Source organism: Nasonia vitripennis, assembly GCF_009193385.2.
Source record: "Nasonia vitripennis strain AsymCx chromosome 3 unlocalized genomic scaffold, Nvit_psr_1.1 chr3_random0004, whole genome shotgun sequence".
In the NCBI taxonomy this organism is placed as follows: Eukaryota; Metazoa; Arthropoda; class Insecta; order Hymenoptera; family Pteromalidae; genus Nasonia; species Nasonia vitripennis.
In genome coordinates this window covers 500,993-520,628 of record NW_022279623.1, presented here as the reverse complement: position 1 = coordinate 520,628, position 19,636 = coordinate 500,993, and the positions used below count along the sequence as shown (strand labels likewise).

Below are 19,636 nucleotides of genomic sequence, written 5' to 3'. Positions count from 1 at the left end.
AGGACTAACACAAAACCAGTCGATTCAGATTATTCCGGGGTAATGGTGTGACAATTGGAAATATGTATAAGTACTCTGCTTTGCTAATTCTTTAAGATTTGACCAACTATTTCAGAGTATCGCTTAAATACAAATGTCGGTATTTCAACATTTAAAATTTAAACCATTCGATAAACTTCATTTACATTAATGACGCACTTTACATCAAGCAGGTTAACCCTGGTAGAAAATTGACGAGTTGAACTAGTCAGTACACTAGCACATCGCGAGTTCCAAAGACGAATTGTTTCTCACAAATTTCAAAAAAGAACTCGGCAACAACTCGGGAAGCCGAATTCGCATGCGCGCGCATATAACATAACCTTTTGAGGTTATTATGATGCAGTATAATAAAACCTATTCAATATAAGATAAAAATGATTTATTAATGAAGGCTTATATTTTTATTGATTATTTTTTAATTAAGTGATATCAAACATTATTTTACATGTTGGTTATGTTGGCTGGTGACTTAAGTTAAATTGGGAGCCATAGTCTTAGTAGTCGACATCCAAGTTCATTATTACTATTCCATCTGTGTTATATAAAAGCTAGATATCTGAATTTTTGTACAGATATTTGTTAAATTATTTAGAAATTAGTCACCGTATCAGTTTTTACTTAAATGTCCTAGTTGTCAACTCGAGGGCTATGAGAAATTTTGGATTTGGCGGGTGACATTTCTTGTTAGGCTTGTTCCAGAGGATCTAATAACTCTAGCCACTTGTATTTCTAGTTTCTAGTGTATTTTTATATGTAGAAAGTTACAATGACTTTGCCTTTTTTCTCAATGCATTAATAAGAATTTTGACTTTTAATAGTTGCAAGTGGTTTTGATTACGATGACTGATTTTCAAATTTTGTTGCTGCTCATTCAGAAACTATCTTCAAACATCTCAGCGATGAATCCTAATTTTTACATGGGTGTCCGGATGGAAATTAAAAGTATATCACTTGAGAACAATTTAACTTTAAATATTATTTCGTTATTGTAAAAGAAATGTGCATGCAAAAGATCAGCTCTTTACGTATATTGGTTTCTGAATGACAGCAGCAACAAAATTTGAAAATCAGTCATCGTAATCAAAACCACTTGCAACTTTTAAAAGTCAAAATTCTTATTAATGCATTGGGAAAAAAGGCAAAGTTATTATAACTTTCTACATATAAAAATACACTAGAAACCAGAAATACAAGTGGCTAGAGTTATTAGATCCTCTGGAACAAGCCCGCCAAATCCAAAATTTCTCATAGCCCTCGAGCTGACAATTCCAACTAGAACATTTAAGTAAAAACTGATACGGCGACTGATTTCTAAATAGTTTAACAAATATCTGTACAAAAATTCAGATATCTTTAATACAACACAAATGGAATAGTAATACTGGACTTGGACATCAGCTACCAGGGGTAAGTTATAAAATTTTGATGTTACTTAATTAAAAATGACTGCATAAAAATGTAAGCCTTCATTAATAAATATATTAAAATTAATGTTTAGTTAAATGTTTAATGCCTTTATTAATAAATAATTTCTATTTTATATTAAATGATATATTTTCTTGCACTAAATCATAACATCAAATTTTAAATTCATATTGCTTGGCGGGTTGTTACCGAGTTTTCCACGGGTTAACGTCACCAGGTCACGGGGTAATTGGCGAAAACGGTTCCGATAAATTCGCTTAATTTCTCAAACTCGGGTATTAATCGGCAACAACTCCTCAAGATTTCTACCAGGGAAGTAAATAATCTGATTGTATTATTTATGTTCTACAGAATCCTTTTGAATACTTGTGCCCATATCAGAATTGGAATTTATCTACATTTTAAAAACTTTATTTACACACGACTTATTGTAAGTACTCGTTGATAGTCTGATGTCTATTTCTATGTATTATTGAAATGATTTTTATCAATATCGCAGATTCTTGTAACAGTAAAACTGCGCGAATTAGAAAATTTGTGGAAGGGGGCCATACATTCAAATACTGAATAAATAATGTTGTTTACTGTATAAGTAAAAGTACAGAATGGTCATATAATTTAACTTAATAAATATTCAATACATAGTATAAAAAAAAAATAATGCAGCATAGAATCTACATTATTACAAAAATTCAGTCAAATAATAAAATGAAGTAATTTACAATTTGATACCAGAATTTTTGGCGATGCAGTTGCGATATCTGTACAGTTGAGTGTACATGCTAGGATTTTTACGAGATGCGCACCTGTATCCTTAAGAAACGATACCGACTAATTTATTGTCGATGACAGCAGGACCACCAGAATCACCTGAGCAAGAATCATCTACCCCATTTCCGGCGCAGAACATATTTACCGTGATATCGTCGTCAGAGTTGGCTTTTTGGCAGACCTTTCGACTGATTACCGGAAGCAGAGCTGCTTTTAAGAGTGGAGAGTCTGGGCCTCCATCCTATAATGTAAAGATATAAATTTACTCAAAGAGCTTCTATTGCAAAACGCAGTAAAATTTAATGGTGTAACTAATATCTTATAAAAATAAGAAGTATATCTTACTTTTACGTCTCCGAAACCAGAAACTTTTATGTTCTGACCAACTTTTGGTGGTGTAGTTGTGATAGTGATTGACTTTTGTTTAGCATTGAACTTGATTGGGTTTGTCAGCTGAATTATTTAATAAAAAAAAAATGGTATTAAAACTTATAAAATTGTATTTTATATTAATAAATTGGCAATTGAAAATAAACTGTACTTTGAGCAAGGCGATATCATTCTCGTATGTCTCTGTATTGTATTCCTTGTGAACGATTATTTTTTCAACTTCACGTTGCTGACCTTGTTCCTGTTGTTTTGACCCCGTGATAACAGTGATTGTATCGTCATTGATGTTTATAAGATTAAGAATAAATGATTTAACGATGATTGAGCTATGTTGAGCAAAATTGGTGGGTTAATTTACTTACTCAAAACAATGAGCAGCCGAAAGTATCCACTGCTCAGAAATGATTGATCCTCCACATTTTTGTACTCCATTGAACAGAATTTGAACCTACAATTATGTTTTCTGTTATCGTAACTATATTTTTTTAATAATACTGTCAATACCCCTAGAATGAATCTTACCTGGTATGGGACTGCCTCAATGGATGAGTAGAGGCCACCAACAATTTTGTCTCTTTGTGCTTCTCCATTATCTATAGAGTACACATTAAATTATTCTGTCTCTGATGTTAATTTTACCCAATAATTGAATGAATCTTATCAATGTAGAAGCAATTTGCGCTAACGACTAGCAAGGACAGGAATAAAAAGGTATTCATTTTGCTGCCTTGACTGCGGAAAAAGTAAAGGCTTTTCCGCTATTGTGCTTAAATAGTAGAGCACACACACACGTTAGGAAGTATGGATATACCACCAATACATACTCTCTATTTATATTTAAATAAGTATGAAAAATTATGAGTTTGATCTAGTAGGTAAGTTAAAGAATAGCGTCATGCCTAGTGGGTATGCTTTGTATTTACTATCAGCAAATAAAGTTAAAGATAAGAAATTTGAGCAAGTGCTTTTAATCAATACAAAATTTATAAAAGTTTTAACATAAAACCAAATCATATTTAGAGTATTTTGAGAAAATTTTTGGTTACGATTATAATAAGTAATTTTATTATGCGAGATAAAGTGCATAAAATAAATGAATTATTTAATTATGTATATATTCCTTTTTTTATTCTACTAGGAATGAAGGCGCGCTTCGCGCGCTCCTTATTCTATCTATGTCTAATAACCCTGGTAGAAAAAACAACATAAGTTTTGGGTACACTAATTTCTGCTAATATTTTTACCATATTACCTACCATATGTTACCATATTCTGTAATACTTTTAATATAAATATATTAACAACGCCCAAAGTCGTTGTCGTTAAGGTCTGAGAAGTGAATTTGAAGAAAAGTTCAGTAGAAGAGTCAGTGAGTATAAGCCTATTATTACAACCCTATTCATTTGCATTGTAAAAAAGCTAGGCAATTGAAATTTTACACAGATACTTGATATGCTACCTATAAAAACATGTAATCCAGATGATTTTAATTTAACTGTTTTCATTCATATTTTCACATTGAGGCACATGTGAATTTTTTAATTTGGCGGGTCACATTTTGCTTATAGGCAATTACGCAGTAAATACTATCTCTAGCACATTGTATTTTTGGTTTTCAGTGTATTTTTACATGAAGAAAGTGATAAATATTTTGCCTTTCTTGTCAAGACATTAATAAGAATTTTAACTCTTAACAGTCGTGAGAGATTTTGAGATCGATGCCTATTTCTCTATTTTTGCATTTGCTCTCATTCGAAAACTAACGGGTCTAGAGAGCGCATATTTTACATATAGATTTATTTTGTGTCAATGAAACAATATACAAAGTTCAATTAACCTTAACTGAAATACTTTTTATTTCGATTCCGACACTGATGTGAATAACTTATACGACTAAATAATTATCATGGGTGTTGAAGTCGAAATCAAAAGTATTTCAGTTAAGGTCAATTCAACTTTAAATATTTTCACAACCAAAACAGAAATATATATGCAAAAAATGAGCTCTCTAGAAATTAGTTTTTAAATGAGAGCAAATGCAATGCAATGGAAAAATCTCAAAATCTCTCACAACTATTAAAAGTAAATATTCTCATTAATGCCTTAACAAAAAAGCCAAAATATTTATCATTTTCTCCAGGTAAAAATACACTGGAAACCGGAAATACAATGTGCTAGAGATAGTAGTTACTGCGTGACTGTCTATAAGCAAAATGTGAGCCGCTAAATTAAAAAATTCACATTGCCGTTGGTGTGAAAATATGAATGAAAACAGTTCAATTATCTAGATTACATATTTTAAAATTTAAAGGGCATTGTAGTGATAAACTCAAATTCACTGACTCGGATATTGAACTTTTCTTTAAATTCACTTCTTAAACCTCACCGTGGGCGACTTTGGGCACGGAGACACAATATATCTTTATACTTTTTATTCTTTTAATTGCACTTCTCACTTATATTTAAAAAAAAACTAAATAACATACACACACACACATTATTACCTACTTCAAATAGGGTTAGGGTGACACTTTTCAATGCACATGTTTCAATACTACACTTTTGGTAATGATTAATTTATCAAGATTTCTTGTTGGTAATATTGCATATATTTTTTTCTGAATCCGCTATTCAGATTTCATACTATTTAACCTCAATTCATTTTATTTTAAACACCTGAAAAATTTCTACCAGGGTTATGACTGTTATGAGGGTTATGAATTTAAAGCGTGCGGGTTCTCATCTGTTACCTAGGCAATCGACCATAGTAACCAATCAGAATCACGTATTAAAGGCTTCACAACCAAGTCCATCATTTTTTTAAGAGAGGATACATCTTGTTATTTTCTTTCGTCGTGAAATGTTTATACAAGTGCGGTTTGTAATGATATAACTTATTGAAGCATGCTAACAAGAACCCTCTGACACTGACTTCATGCTTTGTGTTATGATACAATATGATTGTAAATAATTTAATTTTTACATGTGTTCTGTATCATATGTATAAATACACGAATTTATCAGAATCGGAATTTTTTGAGCTTTGAAGACCATCCAATTGAATCCAGTATTCGATTGCCTCTTATATAAACCTATTGTTTTTAAAATATTTAATGCAAAGTACATACACTATTTCTCATAGATTTTCAAAACGTTTGCAAAAGTACTCTGGGCCTTATTCCTGTAACTCTTCTAATCCAGTTTCGATAATTATACACTTTGTTGTAGATACCAGGGTGATATTTGGATGCACAGATTTGACCCCAAGATACAATGCCAACTAATTTGTTATATGTAATAGCAGGTCCGCCAGAATCACCCTGACAAGCATCTGTATTTCCAACTCCGGCGCAAAACATGTTATTAGTTATCGTATCTGGTTGGTGTCTAGCAGCACAGAGTCTTCGATCGACAACCGGAGATTGTGCTACCTTTAATACTGACGAGGGCCCTCTTCTCTCCTTAAAAATGATATTTTACAATTGAAACTTGAAAATTGTGAGTAAATCGTAGCTGAATTCGATATATATAAAGTCAATGCTTACGCCCTCTTTTCCGAAACCTGAAATCGTTATTTTATCTCCGATTTGTGGTTGCCTAAAGGATAGCGCAATGGCCTTTTGATTGGCATTAAACCGAATAGGGTTTTTCAACTATGAAATTTAATTATATCTGGTTTTATTTAATATGATTAACAATAAAGCAACTTAATGTTGGATTTGCTGTTTGTACGTACCAAAATCAAACTGATATCATTATTCAAAGTAATTGGATCGTAACTATCGGGTACGACGACTTTCTCAATTTCATGTATTTCACCTTCCGACCTAAACTTTGAACCTGTACGTATAGCCAGACCTTTTTTATTTCTAAAAAAAGAAAAAAACATATTTTGTATGGTTTTGAACGAATATCATACGAGAATTGTTAAGTATTGATAATTCCGAGTTTATAATCTGCATACGTACGCAAAGCAATGAGCAGCTGAAATAAGCCAATATTCAGAAATTATCGCTGCTCCGCAAAATTGAATTCCTTGTTGAACAACTTGTGCCTACGAGCAACACAGTGTGAATGCATTCAATATTTTAAATAATTTAAATTTATCATTAGTTATAAAGCTCGGTTCGTTCCTGTTAACTTACTTGATAAGGCACGCTATTTATTTTTGCGTAATAACCTCCAACGATTTTTGGTTCTTGCAATACAACACCTGCATATGAAAATACGATTTCGTGATTTTTTGCTTTTGTTAAGGATACTCTTATAAAGTAGTTTAAAGATATTCTACGGATTTGAGAAATTAAATATTCAAATAGAAAATATACGTTGCTCACCGTATAAGTAAAAACATTCGATACTTGCGATATTAAGAATAAGCAATAGCAGAATCATATTTGAACTCTTCGAATATTTTGTCTGCTCTTGGTTCGGAAATGACTTTCTACTGACACCGTCAAAACCCTACTAAAATGTCATTTGGTTTCGCCTACCTGTCTCACCTTTCTAGCTCACTATCCCCCGGCTACAATTGGCGGGAAAAACTAACCCCTGAACAGCGACTATACTCCGAAGTTCCAATCTTTCTAATTTTGCATTCGGCGTATATGACAATAGTCTGATTCACTTCAATAATTGTTTAAAATATAAAATCATTCGAACCTCAATTTTGTGTACCCTAGGCCAAAAGCAGAACATCTGGCTAACGTGTTTGAACAATGCGAGCACCTTGCAACTAGAAAGCTGATATGCATAATTCATGCTGCAAGTTAACAGGTACACATACCCCTCGTAAAAGAGCTCGCTGCGAGTGCAAGGAAGAGTCGCGGGCCACTCGCAACATCACGTACACCGAACTCTTTTTTCCGCTTTAATAAATCAACTTACCCGGCCCTGGCTCTGGCGATTCGTCAAAAAAAAATCCATCCTAGCCAGCCCATAAATCAATAGGATTTTGCGCGTCACATAACGCGGAAGAGAATCGCGCGAGAGGGCCAATCAAGCCCTAATGAATGTCCGACCATGCTCGAGGAACGTGCGGAGGCATCGCCCTCCGAGAGTGTACGGGCACGTGCAGCGGGCCTCAGAAAAACACGTTCGGGAGGAGAGTGGAAGATTTGGAGGGAAAAAAGAAGAAGCGGACAGGTGCCGGCAAGGGGTCCCGCTCGCTTCTAAGCGCCCCTTTCAGGGTCGACGGGGGGAAGGATCGAGCAGGTATAAGGCGCAGAGGGAGCCTAGGCTCACGAAAAACGTCCGACGCACGCAACAAAAGAGCTCTCGCCAGGGTCAAGGAGAGTAGGGGAAACCCGTCTCTCTCTCTCTCTCTCCCCCTCTTGGAGTGCACCTGATGAGACGCGACGTCATCGTCGTCGTGCCTCAGGTGCATCGGTTCGGATTTAAGCGTGCCCGACGCGCTTTCGAGTTTGGTGGTGCGTAGTGTCGTGTAGAGTGCAGGTACTGATGGCCCGAAGACACGCGCGATTCGAGATAGCCTGTTATGAAAATCGTTATGAGGCTTTTTCCACGCCTCCGAACGATTTTGTGTTTCCCTCTTTTCGTGTACAGGTGCCAGAGATTGGCTCTTGTTTTTTTTCTTTGGTTTCACGTATTACGTAGTTAGCCGATGGTCGAGGGTGAGCGCGTGGCTTTCGGGCCAAGTTTTGATTCCAAAATAGGCTGGATCATCGCTTGAGTAATCAGGTTTTTCTCTCGGAATGAATCGCCAAAATTTTAAGAAGGGAAACTAGTTTAATTGGAAAATTTTCGGTTTAGGGGCGTCGAAACTCTTTTTGAAAGCGATATTACTCATTTAAAAATATACAGTGTGATTAAAATTTCGTTGACTGGGCTGTTATGAAAAAGTAACTAATGAAATTTCATCTTCATCATCATTGAATCACGACACGTGCGAGAACATTTACTTACAGTGCGTTTTAATTATACAGCAAATAGCGCACGCTGGCGTTCCTCGAAGAGACGTTAAAGTTAATAGTACACTTTCAACCACCATCCGTCTTCCCGGAGTGCAGCATACGCGTATGATAAAGGACGATCTCTCCGAGTTTTTATCTCCGCGCGAATTTCATACGCTCAATTATCTCCTGTATCTCCGCGAAATCTCATAAAACCTCGATGCAGCGCATCTCGAAAATTAAAAGCATCGCAAACACGATATAAATCCAACTCTCGCTAGCGTTTCGCCATCGTCCATTACACGCTCGATAAAGTATATATAAAGCCGCTAAGCTTACGGAGCAAAAACACTGTAAACTGTATATCTCGCTCAGTAATAGAAATAGATAGCCGCAAAATGGAGGATCCTAGAGGAGGAAAAAAAGCGGAAAACAAAGCCGTGTCGTCCATTATCGGAGGAGATTCATTCATTAGCTGCTCTCTATCTACACGAATGCGATCTGCAGTCCATAAATCGCGCGCGCGAGGCGCGTCTATAAGGTATATCATACGCCGCGCGTTCTTGTTGGTAGCATCGAGGAGAAACCGCAGCAACTATGCCGCAACAACCTCAGACAACGACGACGCAGGTGCTCTCCGCTATACATGCTGCTGCATCGCGAATTAAATGTCAAACGGGGGCGAGAGAAAGGCTGGAGATGCTCATCCTCGATCGTTGCGCAACACACTCCATACTATGCACGTACTATCCAGGTCGAGAGAAAGATGCTGCGGCTGCGGCTGTTTTTAGAGGATAGCTGGAGATGCGCTGTTTTTTATTATTATTTGGGAGGCTGTGCGTGCAGCATCAGGTTAATTGTCAGCAGACGGAAGGAACGTTATGTAAGTATATGGCTCGTAATGAGCTTCGGCCTTCTTCGGTGATTTCATTAATGGTTGCAGGGAAATCGATTAGAGTTTGAAGCGTTTGGGATCGATTTTTCAATGAGACGATGGCGATATTATAATTAATGCCGGAGACGTTGCGTAGTCAAGGTTTATAATATATGCTCGCAGAGTGTTATTAAAAATTTTAAAATCTGTGTGCTCGAGTGAAAATTTGGATGATTAACGCATGTCGAATCTATATGCCATAAATCAAGCGACACAGGATTTTGTAGTTTGATCTCATTAGTCGCTTGGGATACGTGTCATTAATAACATCTTATCACAATCCAAAGAACGTCTTTACGAAATCGAAGCTATTCATCAGTCGCAAAAACGATACTTTTACAAATATTTAAGAGCTACATAATCATGCGACAATAATAATTGAACACCACACCACGTTCTTTAATTGCTCAAAAAAAGCTCGCATCAACCGCAGCGGCTGCACGTTGATTCGTTTCTTCATATACACCCGAGAGAGTAAATCCTCGTAACTGCATACATCAGCAATTGTTATTAAACAGTGTCGCGCGCAAACAAATCGCCCGAAGGCACATGCATGCTTTTTCTTCCATCATCGACACGAGTATCGAGCATAATTTCAAGTTAAAGATAGCTTCGCTTGAAATGCAAGTGTATGGAACGAGCACGCTGTTTTATAGTACATACTCATACATCTCGTGTTTTTGCTCGCGCGTTTCAACACGACTATGCCACGCGGAGACGCACTGGCTCACCTTCACGCGCAAGGGAGTTTACAGAGCCTCGTCGCGACGCAATATACGAATGAAATTTTTTCCGGTTTTTAAAGGTATACACACGGCGAATAAAAGGGTCACCTTTCAATTCCGCGTTGTGAGAAACATGATAAATTGCCGTGCAGGGGGGAGATTATTGCAGCGCTCTTTAATTGAATTTCATGCTGCAGGAATACGGCGTGTAAAAAGGTGTACGTCAAAGCAAGCGGGCGATCAGCGCGATTGTTGGGATGCTTCGGGAAAATACTGCTAGACCTACGTTGTATAAACGGTTAGAACAGACGATTCGAGATGCACCAGAGTCGAATTTCACGCTGGAAAATGTTGACAAAGGACAACCTGTTGGTTCACTATATTGCTCGCGCCCAAAACCGTCAAAAAAGTCAAGCCGATCACAGAAATTTAATCCACATTTCACGTGCATCGTAAAAGGCAAAGGTAACCCGAAGATCATCCCACAGCGAGTGATAAAAAAGCTTCGTAACAGTGCGTAGGCATATAACGACGTCGTTGACTCGAAATCCCATCGACGCGAAGAGGACACTTCTTTTCAATCCAAGAGCCGAGACGTACAAGGGCCTGATGCGACCGATTCCCGCGTCGAGCCGAGAGATTACAGCCTTTGGAGTCTCGAATTTCGAAGGGAGCATCTCCAGCCTCCTCGTATTAAAAGCGACAACGGCAACCTGTTTTCCTCTCTCCGAAATTCATCGGTCACCGCTCGACGCGCGTACACGTACGCGCAGCGTTGTATCGTCTCTCTGTATTTTATACCCGAATGACTAATGGTCGTGATAAATCTATTTTCACCCCGGGGGGAATAAGCCTTGCCTGTATTATTCTTCGGAGGCTCTCGCGATCGTCGTGTACTTGAGTAAGATTTTCACGTTTATTTACGAGACGGAGTTTTGTGAATCTGGGCGCGCGAGGTCGTAAATTCGGTATTGTCGAAGGTGTCGTTGAACTTGCTCGATGTGTGACTTTCTTATACGAGCCACGTAAATTGATTTCTTTTGGAAAGAAAGTTCGGGGGAAAATATATCCAATGAATTTCACTTCATCACAAGCCGCTTGGAACTACGGTTAAACCACAGTTATGAGTGCACAATGCAGCCCTATTATTGTTGACGTCACGCGACGCGTTTTAGAGAGCTAAGCAAAATGAGAAGCCGATATGCGACTCTAATCATCATCTAAATCCTGTTCCCTCTCGCCTAGACAGAGCAGCGAAACGAGAGGAAGAGGAGAAAATTATACGATAATCGTAATACATCCGCTGTGGGAAAAAAGGCCAGATCGCATCGTGGTAACTGAGGAGCTTCCGTGAAATGTATGCAGTTGCGTATACTCTTACTCGCAAACGCACGCGTGTAACAGTTCGGAAAACAGTACTGTTCGACTCGCTGATTCTCCGCTCGGAGCACGTAAACTGCATAAAGGGACTTGGTGCACTGTTGATCTTTTCTTTTTTTCAGTGTTTGTAATCTTGCGATGAAATGGGCGAAAAGTCAAATAATGCCACACGCATAAATCGAACGTCCACAACTTTCCCTCGACGCGCCGCTTTTCCTTCCTGCTTGACTAGCGGATCCAAAACAGCGAAATTACAGTCCAAAGTGTGCATCGTATACGTCTGGAGTGACCGCAGCCACACACGCGGCTGCTGCCGCCGAAGGAAGCTGTGGGAAGCGAAGAATTGCGATTGAAAGCGCACCTGTGCGCTGCCGCGGCTTCCTATACGTATCGAGAGATTCTCTGCCAGTAGAGTCGAATATCGACGAAAAAGGTAAAGAGTGTACGTGTGCGCATTAATCTTGATGTCCTCCGCAGCGAAAAAACGGGTCGTTATCGTTTTTACGATAATTACACTTTGAAGCCACAGACTCGCTTTTGCTATCGCAATGCGCCGGATTTTTACTTTGTGTGCATGAAAGCGTTTTTTTCGGAATGAACTTATTGAAGAGTTGTATTGGAAGTTCATATAGCTTTTTGCTGTGCTGGTTCGGTTCTGTACAGAAGGAAATTGGACCGTTTGTACGGCTGATTCGGTGATTGTGCAGCGGCTTTGTCGACGATGTTTTGTATACGAAAATTAATTTGACGAATAGAACTGATATGCGCAAGAGCTTACCGATTGTAATTTCTCCTCTGTGATCATTAGTACGCGATATGAAGATTGACCTCAATTGACTTACCTAGAAGAAAAAAAAAGTACAAGAGTTATACATTGCTTTTACAATGACTTTGGAAAATGCTTCATTGGTATATTGTCTTTTTAAATTTATTTTACAATTAATGTATATCAGGGCAGGGCAAAGACTAGTCCAAAATTGCGTTATCAAAAAGAAGATAGGATTTACATCAATAAAATGCTGTAAACTTTATTATAGTCGTACTCGCTAATATTTTATTCAATAAAGAAAATACAAGCAGCATACGTCATTTCGTGTAAAAAAGTTACAATCTATCATCAACTCATATGAAATAGGCTTTTAGATGAAATTGATGAACTTATGAACAATCTTTCCCAAGATTGTGTTGCTAGGGTCGATGACAATGCTAGTCAACTTAGCAGTCGTCGGTCTGCTCGTCAGTCTGACTGTGGGAGTTCTGGTGTGCTGGGCGATCCAGTTGAGGTAGTTGTAGACCGTAGTGTAGATACCAGGATAGTACGTGGATCCGCAGTCCTGGCCAGCGGAGACAACACCAGCAAGTTCACCATTGATGACACCCGGACCACCGGAGTCACCCTGGCAGGCGTCAGTAGGCCCTACGCCCGCGCAGAACATGTTGTCTGTGATCGGGTCCTCGATGTACCTTCTGGCGCACAGCTCGTGATCGACCACTGGCATGTTGGCCGTCTCCAGGAAGATGGCGTAGCCTTGGTCCTCCTGAAAGGGATGACATTTTTCGCTATGATCGTACTGCTTTCGGTAATGGAAAATAATGAAAGGGACTTTTTCAATGCGGCGTAATCGATGTACGTAAGATCGTTGCGTCACTCGTAAACTTGAAAATAGTTCGATATATTTTGGAGATAAAGAGGTTCGATAAGGAGCTGTTTGATCAGCTTTGTAATGTAGATCCGCAGCTATCGCGTACTTATTCAATGAAGCCAGCTTGCTCTTGAAAAAATTTAATTGGGAATTGTGGAAATAATAAATAGGATGGTTATTTCTTTTTAACCGTATTGTTCTATACTTACGCCTTTCTTTCCAAATCCAGAAATCGTCATGAGGTCACCGGCATTCGGAGGTTTCGTGGAAAGTTTGATAGGCTTTTGACGCTCATTGTAAACGATCGGTTTTGTTAGCTACGAGAAAAGAAAATTCAAGCAGTAAGATATTTGCCAAAAAAGCAAAACCATTATATAATGGCGAAGGAAACAAACCTTCAGCAAAGCGATATCGTTATCCTGGGTATTCTTATCATACTCGGAATGTACGATAACTTCGCTGACGTGGTGAAGATCTCCTCCCGTAGAAACGCTTGCTGATCCGGTGATGACCGTGAATTTCGGATTCTTTCCGCTGCGCAAAAATTATTAAACGAGATTAACCAAACGTGCATAATTATTGTTTAAAATTCACATTACTTACGTTATACAATGAGCAGCAGTAAGAATCCATAGTCTGGAAATTATAGAGGCGCCGCAAATTTGCACGTTGTTTTGCAGCAACTGAGCCTGCGATATTCAAATCGTGGTTAGTTGAGTTACGAATTTTCGCTACTGTCGCCATAGCGTTATTTTTGTCTTACCTGGTAGGGCAAACTTTCAATGGGAGCTTTTCTGCCTCCGACTATCCTTTCTTTCTTCTGTGCGTCGGACTCATTGTCTGGAATAAAATTAATTTATGCAATACTCATGCTTACAAAACATAAAATATCGAATCTTACGAACACTTACCGACGTAAAAAGCGCTAGCGCCGACGACGAAGAAAGCCAGATATAGCAGCTTCATGATGAAGGCAAAGACAGAACTTTACACGGCTAATTTTGCGACTGTTAACTTTGTACCGATAGCTTAAACTACGCGTGGAGCCGAACAAGTCTCAAGTATGGCATAGCCAAATTTGAATAAGAGAAGGAATGTGACAATATTGAATCAATAGCTTCAATGATAATAACAAGGTTTTTAAGAACGCGAGCGCCAACAATAATATAAAGACGTAATTCTTGGTTAGTTTTTCCTTTCCATTCTGTGGTATTTGATCAGATAATATCTAAGATAAGTGCAGATGTACTATACATGTTCAAAAGATAGAAAGTTTCATTTATAAAAATAATTTTTTTCTAAAAAGTCCTTCAAAATTGTTGATGATACAAAAAAAGATACCCAATCATTCCTGTCGATTGATAAATATTACAAAACATCCAATATTATAAAAGTAACGTGAATTTCCTACGTAAATTTGATACACTTGTAGGATTTTCCACAGAAGTGAGAAAAATACTGTTGCCAGCTCATTTGCATAAAAAGGACTCTTTACTTCTTTTTTAGACATTCAAGAACCGAAAAAGATGCTGTCTGCCGCACACTCAGTTTCGCCTTCAGCATAGTATCAAGTATCCTGGCTGGATGGGATTTTACCAAATCATGCTTTTTATTTCATATACGAAAGCGTATGATAGTGAAAAGTTTCCTTTAAACGAATCAACGTTGTCATAATAACGAAAACGAGAAAACCAGAGATTCGCGCGAGATACAATTCTGCTCGGAATATACGAGCAATTTGGCATTTTAACGACTCTGTCCTCCACAACAAGGCGCAGTAAAGTTCGCCGTAAAAGTTCCAAGGTTAGCTCATCTTTGTTATCTACCTCACACTCTTTCTCGCTCCTCCACCCTTTTCTCTCGCACCGCTCTTATTTTTTCGTCTCTCGCTCCTCCTTTGTTTTCCTCATTGTCTCTTTCTCTCTTTCTCTCTAGCAGCAGCCCTCGATCGTCGCGATTCTCCTTGCTTCGGAGGCTCCTCTCACTTATATTCATATACTCTCCGCCGCGCGAGGCTTCTTCTCTCCTTCTTCTTCTGCCTCACTCCACTTAGTCGAGCGGCGCACGTGTGCGGCCCGCGCGAGAGACTATCGGGGGGCGAGATGTGCTTCGAAAAAAGAGAGTCGAGAAAAAAAATCGAGTCTTGAAAGGTAAAGGCAAAACTGGTTCTGCCCGCCTGCTTTGTATGCGTGCGCGTGTACGAAGGAGATATATGTATTTGGAGCCAGCTTCACCGTATGCGTGGTCAGGCCCTTTTTGCATATACGAAAGTAATATACGTTGTGCCTTGTACGGATCCGGGGGATATAGCTTTTTATGTGTATACATACGTATGATAAGTCATGAGCGTCATGCCGTGATAAAAAATAGTATCACTCGTGTCGACACATGTCGATATTGTGAAACGGTTTTAAAAATATTTTCGTTTACACCTGTGAAATCGAAGGTTAACTAATGTGTTTCGAGTGTACGGTATTCATCTATCCTTTTCAATGTTTGCGCTTCACGAGCAATATCTCTACACTTCAAAGTCACGATGTGTCGTTAAAAAAGATACTAACGATCTTTGAAAACTGATAGAATGATCAAATAGTACGAGCTGCTAGGAGAAAAATTAATATAAATAAATTACCTACATCGCAAAAGCAAAGATCGCACAAAGCCATACACGTGCAGAGATCGTGGCAAAGATGTTCCATGTGAAAGACTAATTTTACTCGGCTGAGGAGATAAAATTTTGGCGGGAACGTGTGCACGCGTTTGCAGAGACGTTTCTATTATCGAGAGAGTCGACGCGTGGACATCTCGTGGTTCGCTCTCGTGGGCACTTATTCAAAGGCGATCACTGAACGGGCAGAGGGACCAATTAATGCGGAGAACCCAAGTCTGCGAACTACGAGCTGATTCTCCATTTCCTCGCGGATTTATTTAATGAGCTCTCATTATAAACTTACTTTCGAGACTGGAATCGTATTCCTTTTTCTGTGTATAGGTATATAGCGCAAGATTTTACGCCTTTTTTCGAATTCGTTATTCTTTTCATATTCGTTGAAACACGCGTTTCTCTCGGCGTCTATAATTAGCGCAACTAGTTACTGTAATAAGCCGTTTTTATGCGTTCTCATCGAACAATGACAGTAGCCCTTATTCAGGTGCACAGCGAAGGAAAGAAGCTAATGGACTTATCCAACTGTATGATTCAGCTGAACTGCAATTAAGGTTTCGTGCGGATAAGTAGTTCGACAGAGTTTAGCGACTGTTCTACGAAGATGTGCTTTATTATAACTTGTAGCAAAAATTGCCACCATTAGAAAAACGCTGATCGATTACCGTGATGCAGAAAAATTATTTCAAACCACAGCAAAAACAATGAAAATAAAGAACATCCGATCAGAGAAGTAAACACGAGGCTGCATGCTTTGGAGCGAGCGAAAAAATTCGATACCGCAAGCTCGAAAAAATCGGGAAAGGTATTCGCGGTTTTCGGTGAGCTCTGCAATCCGATCTGCCAGTCTGGCCACCAACAATCGGCCTTAAACACAGCGGCATCGAATATATTAATTTCGTTCTCCTTTTGTTCACAACAGGATTTCAGGGCGCAGAACTCGCGCATCGGCATCGAAATCCAAAAGAAGGGAAAGAAGGGGCGCAATCGACATTATATGCACGTACGTACGGAACAAAAATTTCTCCTCTACACGCAGCCTTCATATCATGCTCGGATGAAAGAGTCTCTCGAATGCAAATATAATGAAAGGAGTATGCTGCTGCGCGGATCTAGTCGGCGTACAAAGGGAGAGATGCACGTGGCCTCTCTTTACTCTTTTCTCCACTTTTGTTTCTCTCCTTATCTTCCACAGGTTGCACGACGCACGAACGACGCACGAAATATGCGCATGAACGCATACTCAGTCACGGAACGTTCTTAAGAGACGCACTTGTATTCGCTGTATAGTTATGCTCGGGAATTAGAGCTGTATGGGCACGACCAAAGCAAAGGAGAAGATTAAAAATGGGATGAGACACGAGAAAGTGCTCTGATGCACGAAGTTTCGCGGAAAAGGCGAGACAAGGGATTTTAATTAAAATGAACCGTTCCATCCCAGATGAGGTTTACGAGATATGCGCGAGTCCTCGATTTTTGTACCGAAAATTGTGTACGGCGAATCATCATTAAAGAATAAAGATTGATAACCCCCGATAGAGCGCGGTTTGAAGAAATGCCCAAACGAGACGCCCGATGGACATCCAAATTTATTATGTACTTTTAGTACGGCCAAACGAAAAAGGAAGCAGCGAAAAATTCGACAACAATTAACGAAGAGGGCTGGGCCTCATTAAGAAATTTCTCGCGAACCCTTATCCAAGAAGCATTACTCGCGCAGACTCTCTACAGCGCCTTCAAAAGAACTCGGCCGCGCGTCGTTCTCACTTCACTCGCGCGGACAGCGTTTATAAGCAAATCTTACGCCGCAAAAAAAAAAATCCGAAGTAAATCGAAGACGAGAAGCGCGAAGGGGGTAAGTCGAAGGCAAAAACAAACAAGAAGACTCTTCGGGCACGCGGAGAAAGAGCAAGAGGGATGCTGGGGCGAATATATATATATATATATATATATATATATATATATATATATATATATATATATATATATAAGACGCGCTGCAGCGAGCAACCGGTTTCTGCTCTTTCTCTCTCTCCCTCGGGAGAGAAAAGATGCAAGCCAAGCGATAGCCGAGTGGGGGAGAAACCGGTCGCGAGTCTTCCAAACTGGAGTAAAAGTTTATTGCGGCTCTCGCTTGCATACTCTCCTGCGCTCCGCAGCCTCTTTTCTCTCCTCGCTGCTGCCCCATTTCTGCACCTATACGTACATACTCTGCGCGATCGAGCTTTTGCCGCGCATCCGCGCGAGTACTGCGCGATGGCTCGAAAAAGCCTTCCTTGCCGTGTTTATGGGTGAGCCGCGCTTGCTCTATACTACATGCAGCACTGGGAAATCGTAAAATTGACCGACTGGGATAACGCGTTGGAGGATTAAGAGCTGGCTCAATTGTGCGCCGCGAGGTTGTAAAAGCGGTCGCCACTTTTGTTTGCTGCCGGAGAGTGAGCGAGTTTTATCGGTTTACGGCAAAGCGAAAACTGCGGGGTTTAGTATTTGGACTGGGGTTTATATACGGGAAGCAAAAGAGGAAGCGAGGATTCTTCCGGCAAAGGACGCGGCGACGCTTTCGTCCACGCGAACTAAAAGGACACTTTTCTTCTCGCGTCCTGTTCATTATGACATTGTTGTTTATACATAGTATACATAGTTTTCTCATATAAAAACCGAGCGTGATACCCCGCGGCCATGATTATAATGCCCCGATCGAAGCGAAAACTTATCACGACCCTCGTAATTTTTCACATCGCCGATCGCCGTATCATTTTTATCATCAGGTTGCAGCACCGACGGAAAGATTTTTACCGCGCACGCGTATGCACACACGACTCGATATTCCAGACCGCCAGACTCCGCTTCGAGATAATATTTATGAGAAAATTCCTCTCGCACGCAAGAAAACATAAGCGTAATAACTGGTTATAAAGCGCTAAAGCACTTGCCCATATACGTGCGGAACCATACGGCCAATCGAAGGAAAAAATCCGATGGATTTTTCTATTCCCCGCGAGCGATGCGCGCTTTAGGAAAGGAATCTGGGCTGCGGCATGCAAACGTTGATGAGACAATAATTATAAATGTGCGCGCGACCGAGCGTCATTTTCATTTTCTTCTTTGACTCGCGGTTTCTCCGCGCGATCCAGTGATGATGAATATAATAAAAAACACTCCGAGAAAGGAATCCGTATACTTTTGGTTTTACGAAAGTGTCCCTCTCGATGTCAACGCAAAAATCCGAAAGGCCCGTTCGTCGGCTACCGAAAAAAATTTCATCGCCCGCAAAACCTCTCGCTCGCTCCGCGCCTGCGAAAAACATCGGAAAACTACAATCGACGCGCGCCGCGGGTCGTTTGCATGACCGCGCAATAAAGAGTAGCGTTACTCCCGCCGACGATCTGAATTCCCCGGTTAATTGCACGTTTCGGTTAATAATCCAACGCCGCGTCTTCCTTCTCGCTTGCGCGCAGATTAGGCGTGTATGTAGCGATTAGAGGATGCCTTCGCGGCTTTTTTAAAATTCGCGCGCTTCTTTCTCCTCCTCTTCCGACGAGAGAACTCCTGTGTAATCTCTCTCTCTCTCTCTCTCTCTCTCTCTCTCTCTCTCTCTCTCTCTCTCTCTCTCTCTCTCTCTCTCTCTCAGGAGGTCGTGTTCTTTTTTCGCTGTCGCGAAGCAGCTGCACTCGTTTGTTGCCTTTGACAAAGTGTACAGCGGCGCATCAGGGATTGATTACACGTATGTGCGATCGTTTGCCGCT

General features: G+C 39.8%; 1 protein-coding gene and 1 long non-coding RNA gene across 2 annotated transcripts; both read right to left on the bottom strand.

Moving 5' to 3' along the window:
* Nucleotides 1-1,609: 1,609 nt before the first annotated feature.
* On the bottom strand, nt 1,610-3,668 carry LOC107981732. The gene is made up of 5 exons (XR_004227000.1): nt 3,151-3,668; nt 2,991-3,076; nt 2,780-2,869; nt 2,584-2,691; nt 1,610-2,479 (listed from the first exon to the last, which is right to left on the bottom strand). It is a non-coding gene; the product is annotated as an uncharacterized LOC107981732 (long non-coding RNA).
* A 6,592-nt stretch (nt 3,669-10,260) lies between these two features.
* LOC107981738 (trypsin-2-like) lies at nt 10,261-14,188 on the bottom strand. The gene is made up of 6 exons (XM_016988217.3): nt 14,134-14,188; nt 13,986-14,062; nt 13,826-13,911; nt 13,618-13,756; nt 13,432-13,539; nt 10,261-13,117 (listed from the first exon to the last, which is right to left on the bottom strand). The coding sequence occupies exons 1-6, from the start codon at nt 14,186-14,188 to the stop codon at nt 12,719-12,721; spliced, it is 864 nt and encodes a 287-aa protein (XP_016843706.1). The 3' UTR covers nt 10,261-12,718.
* Nucleotides 14,189-19,636: the final 5,448 nt, after the last annotated feature.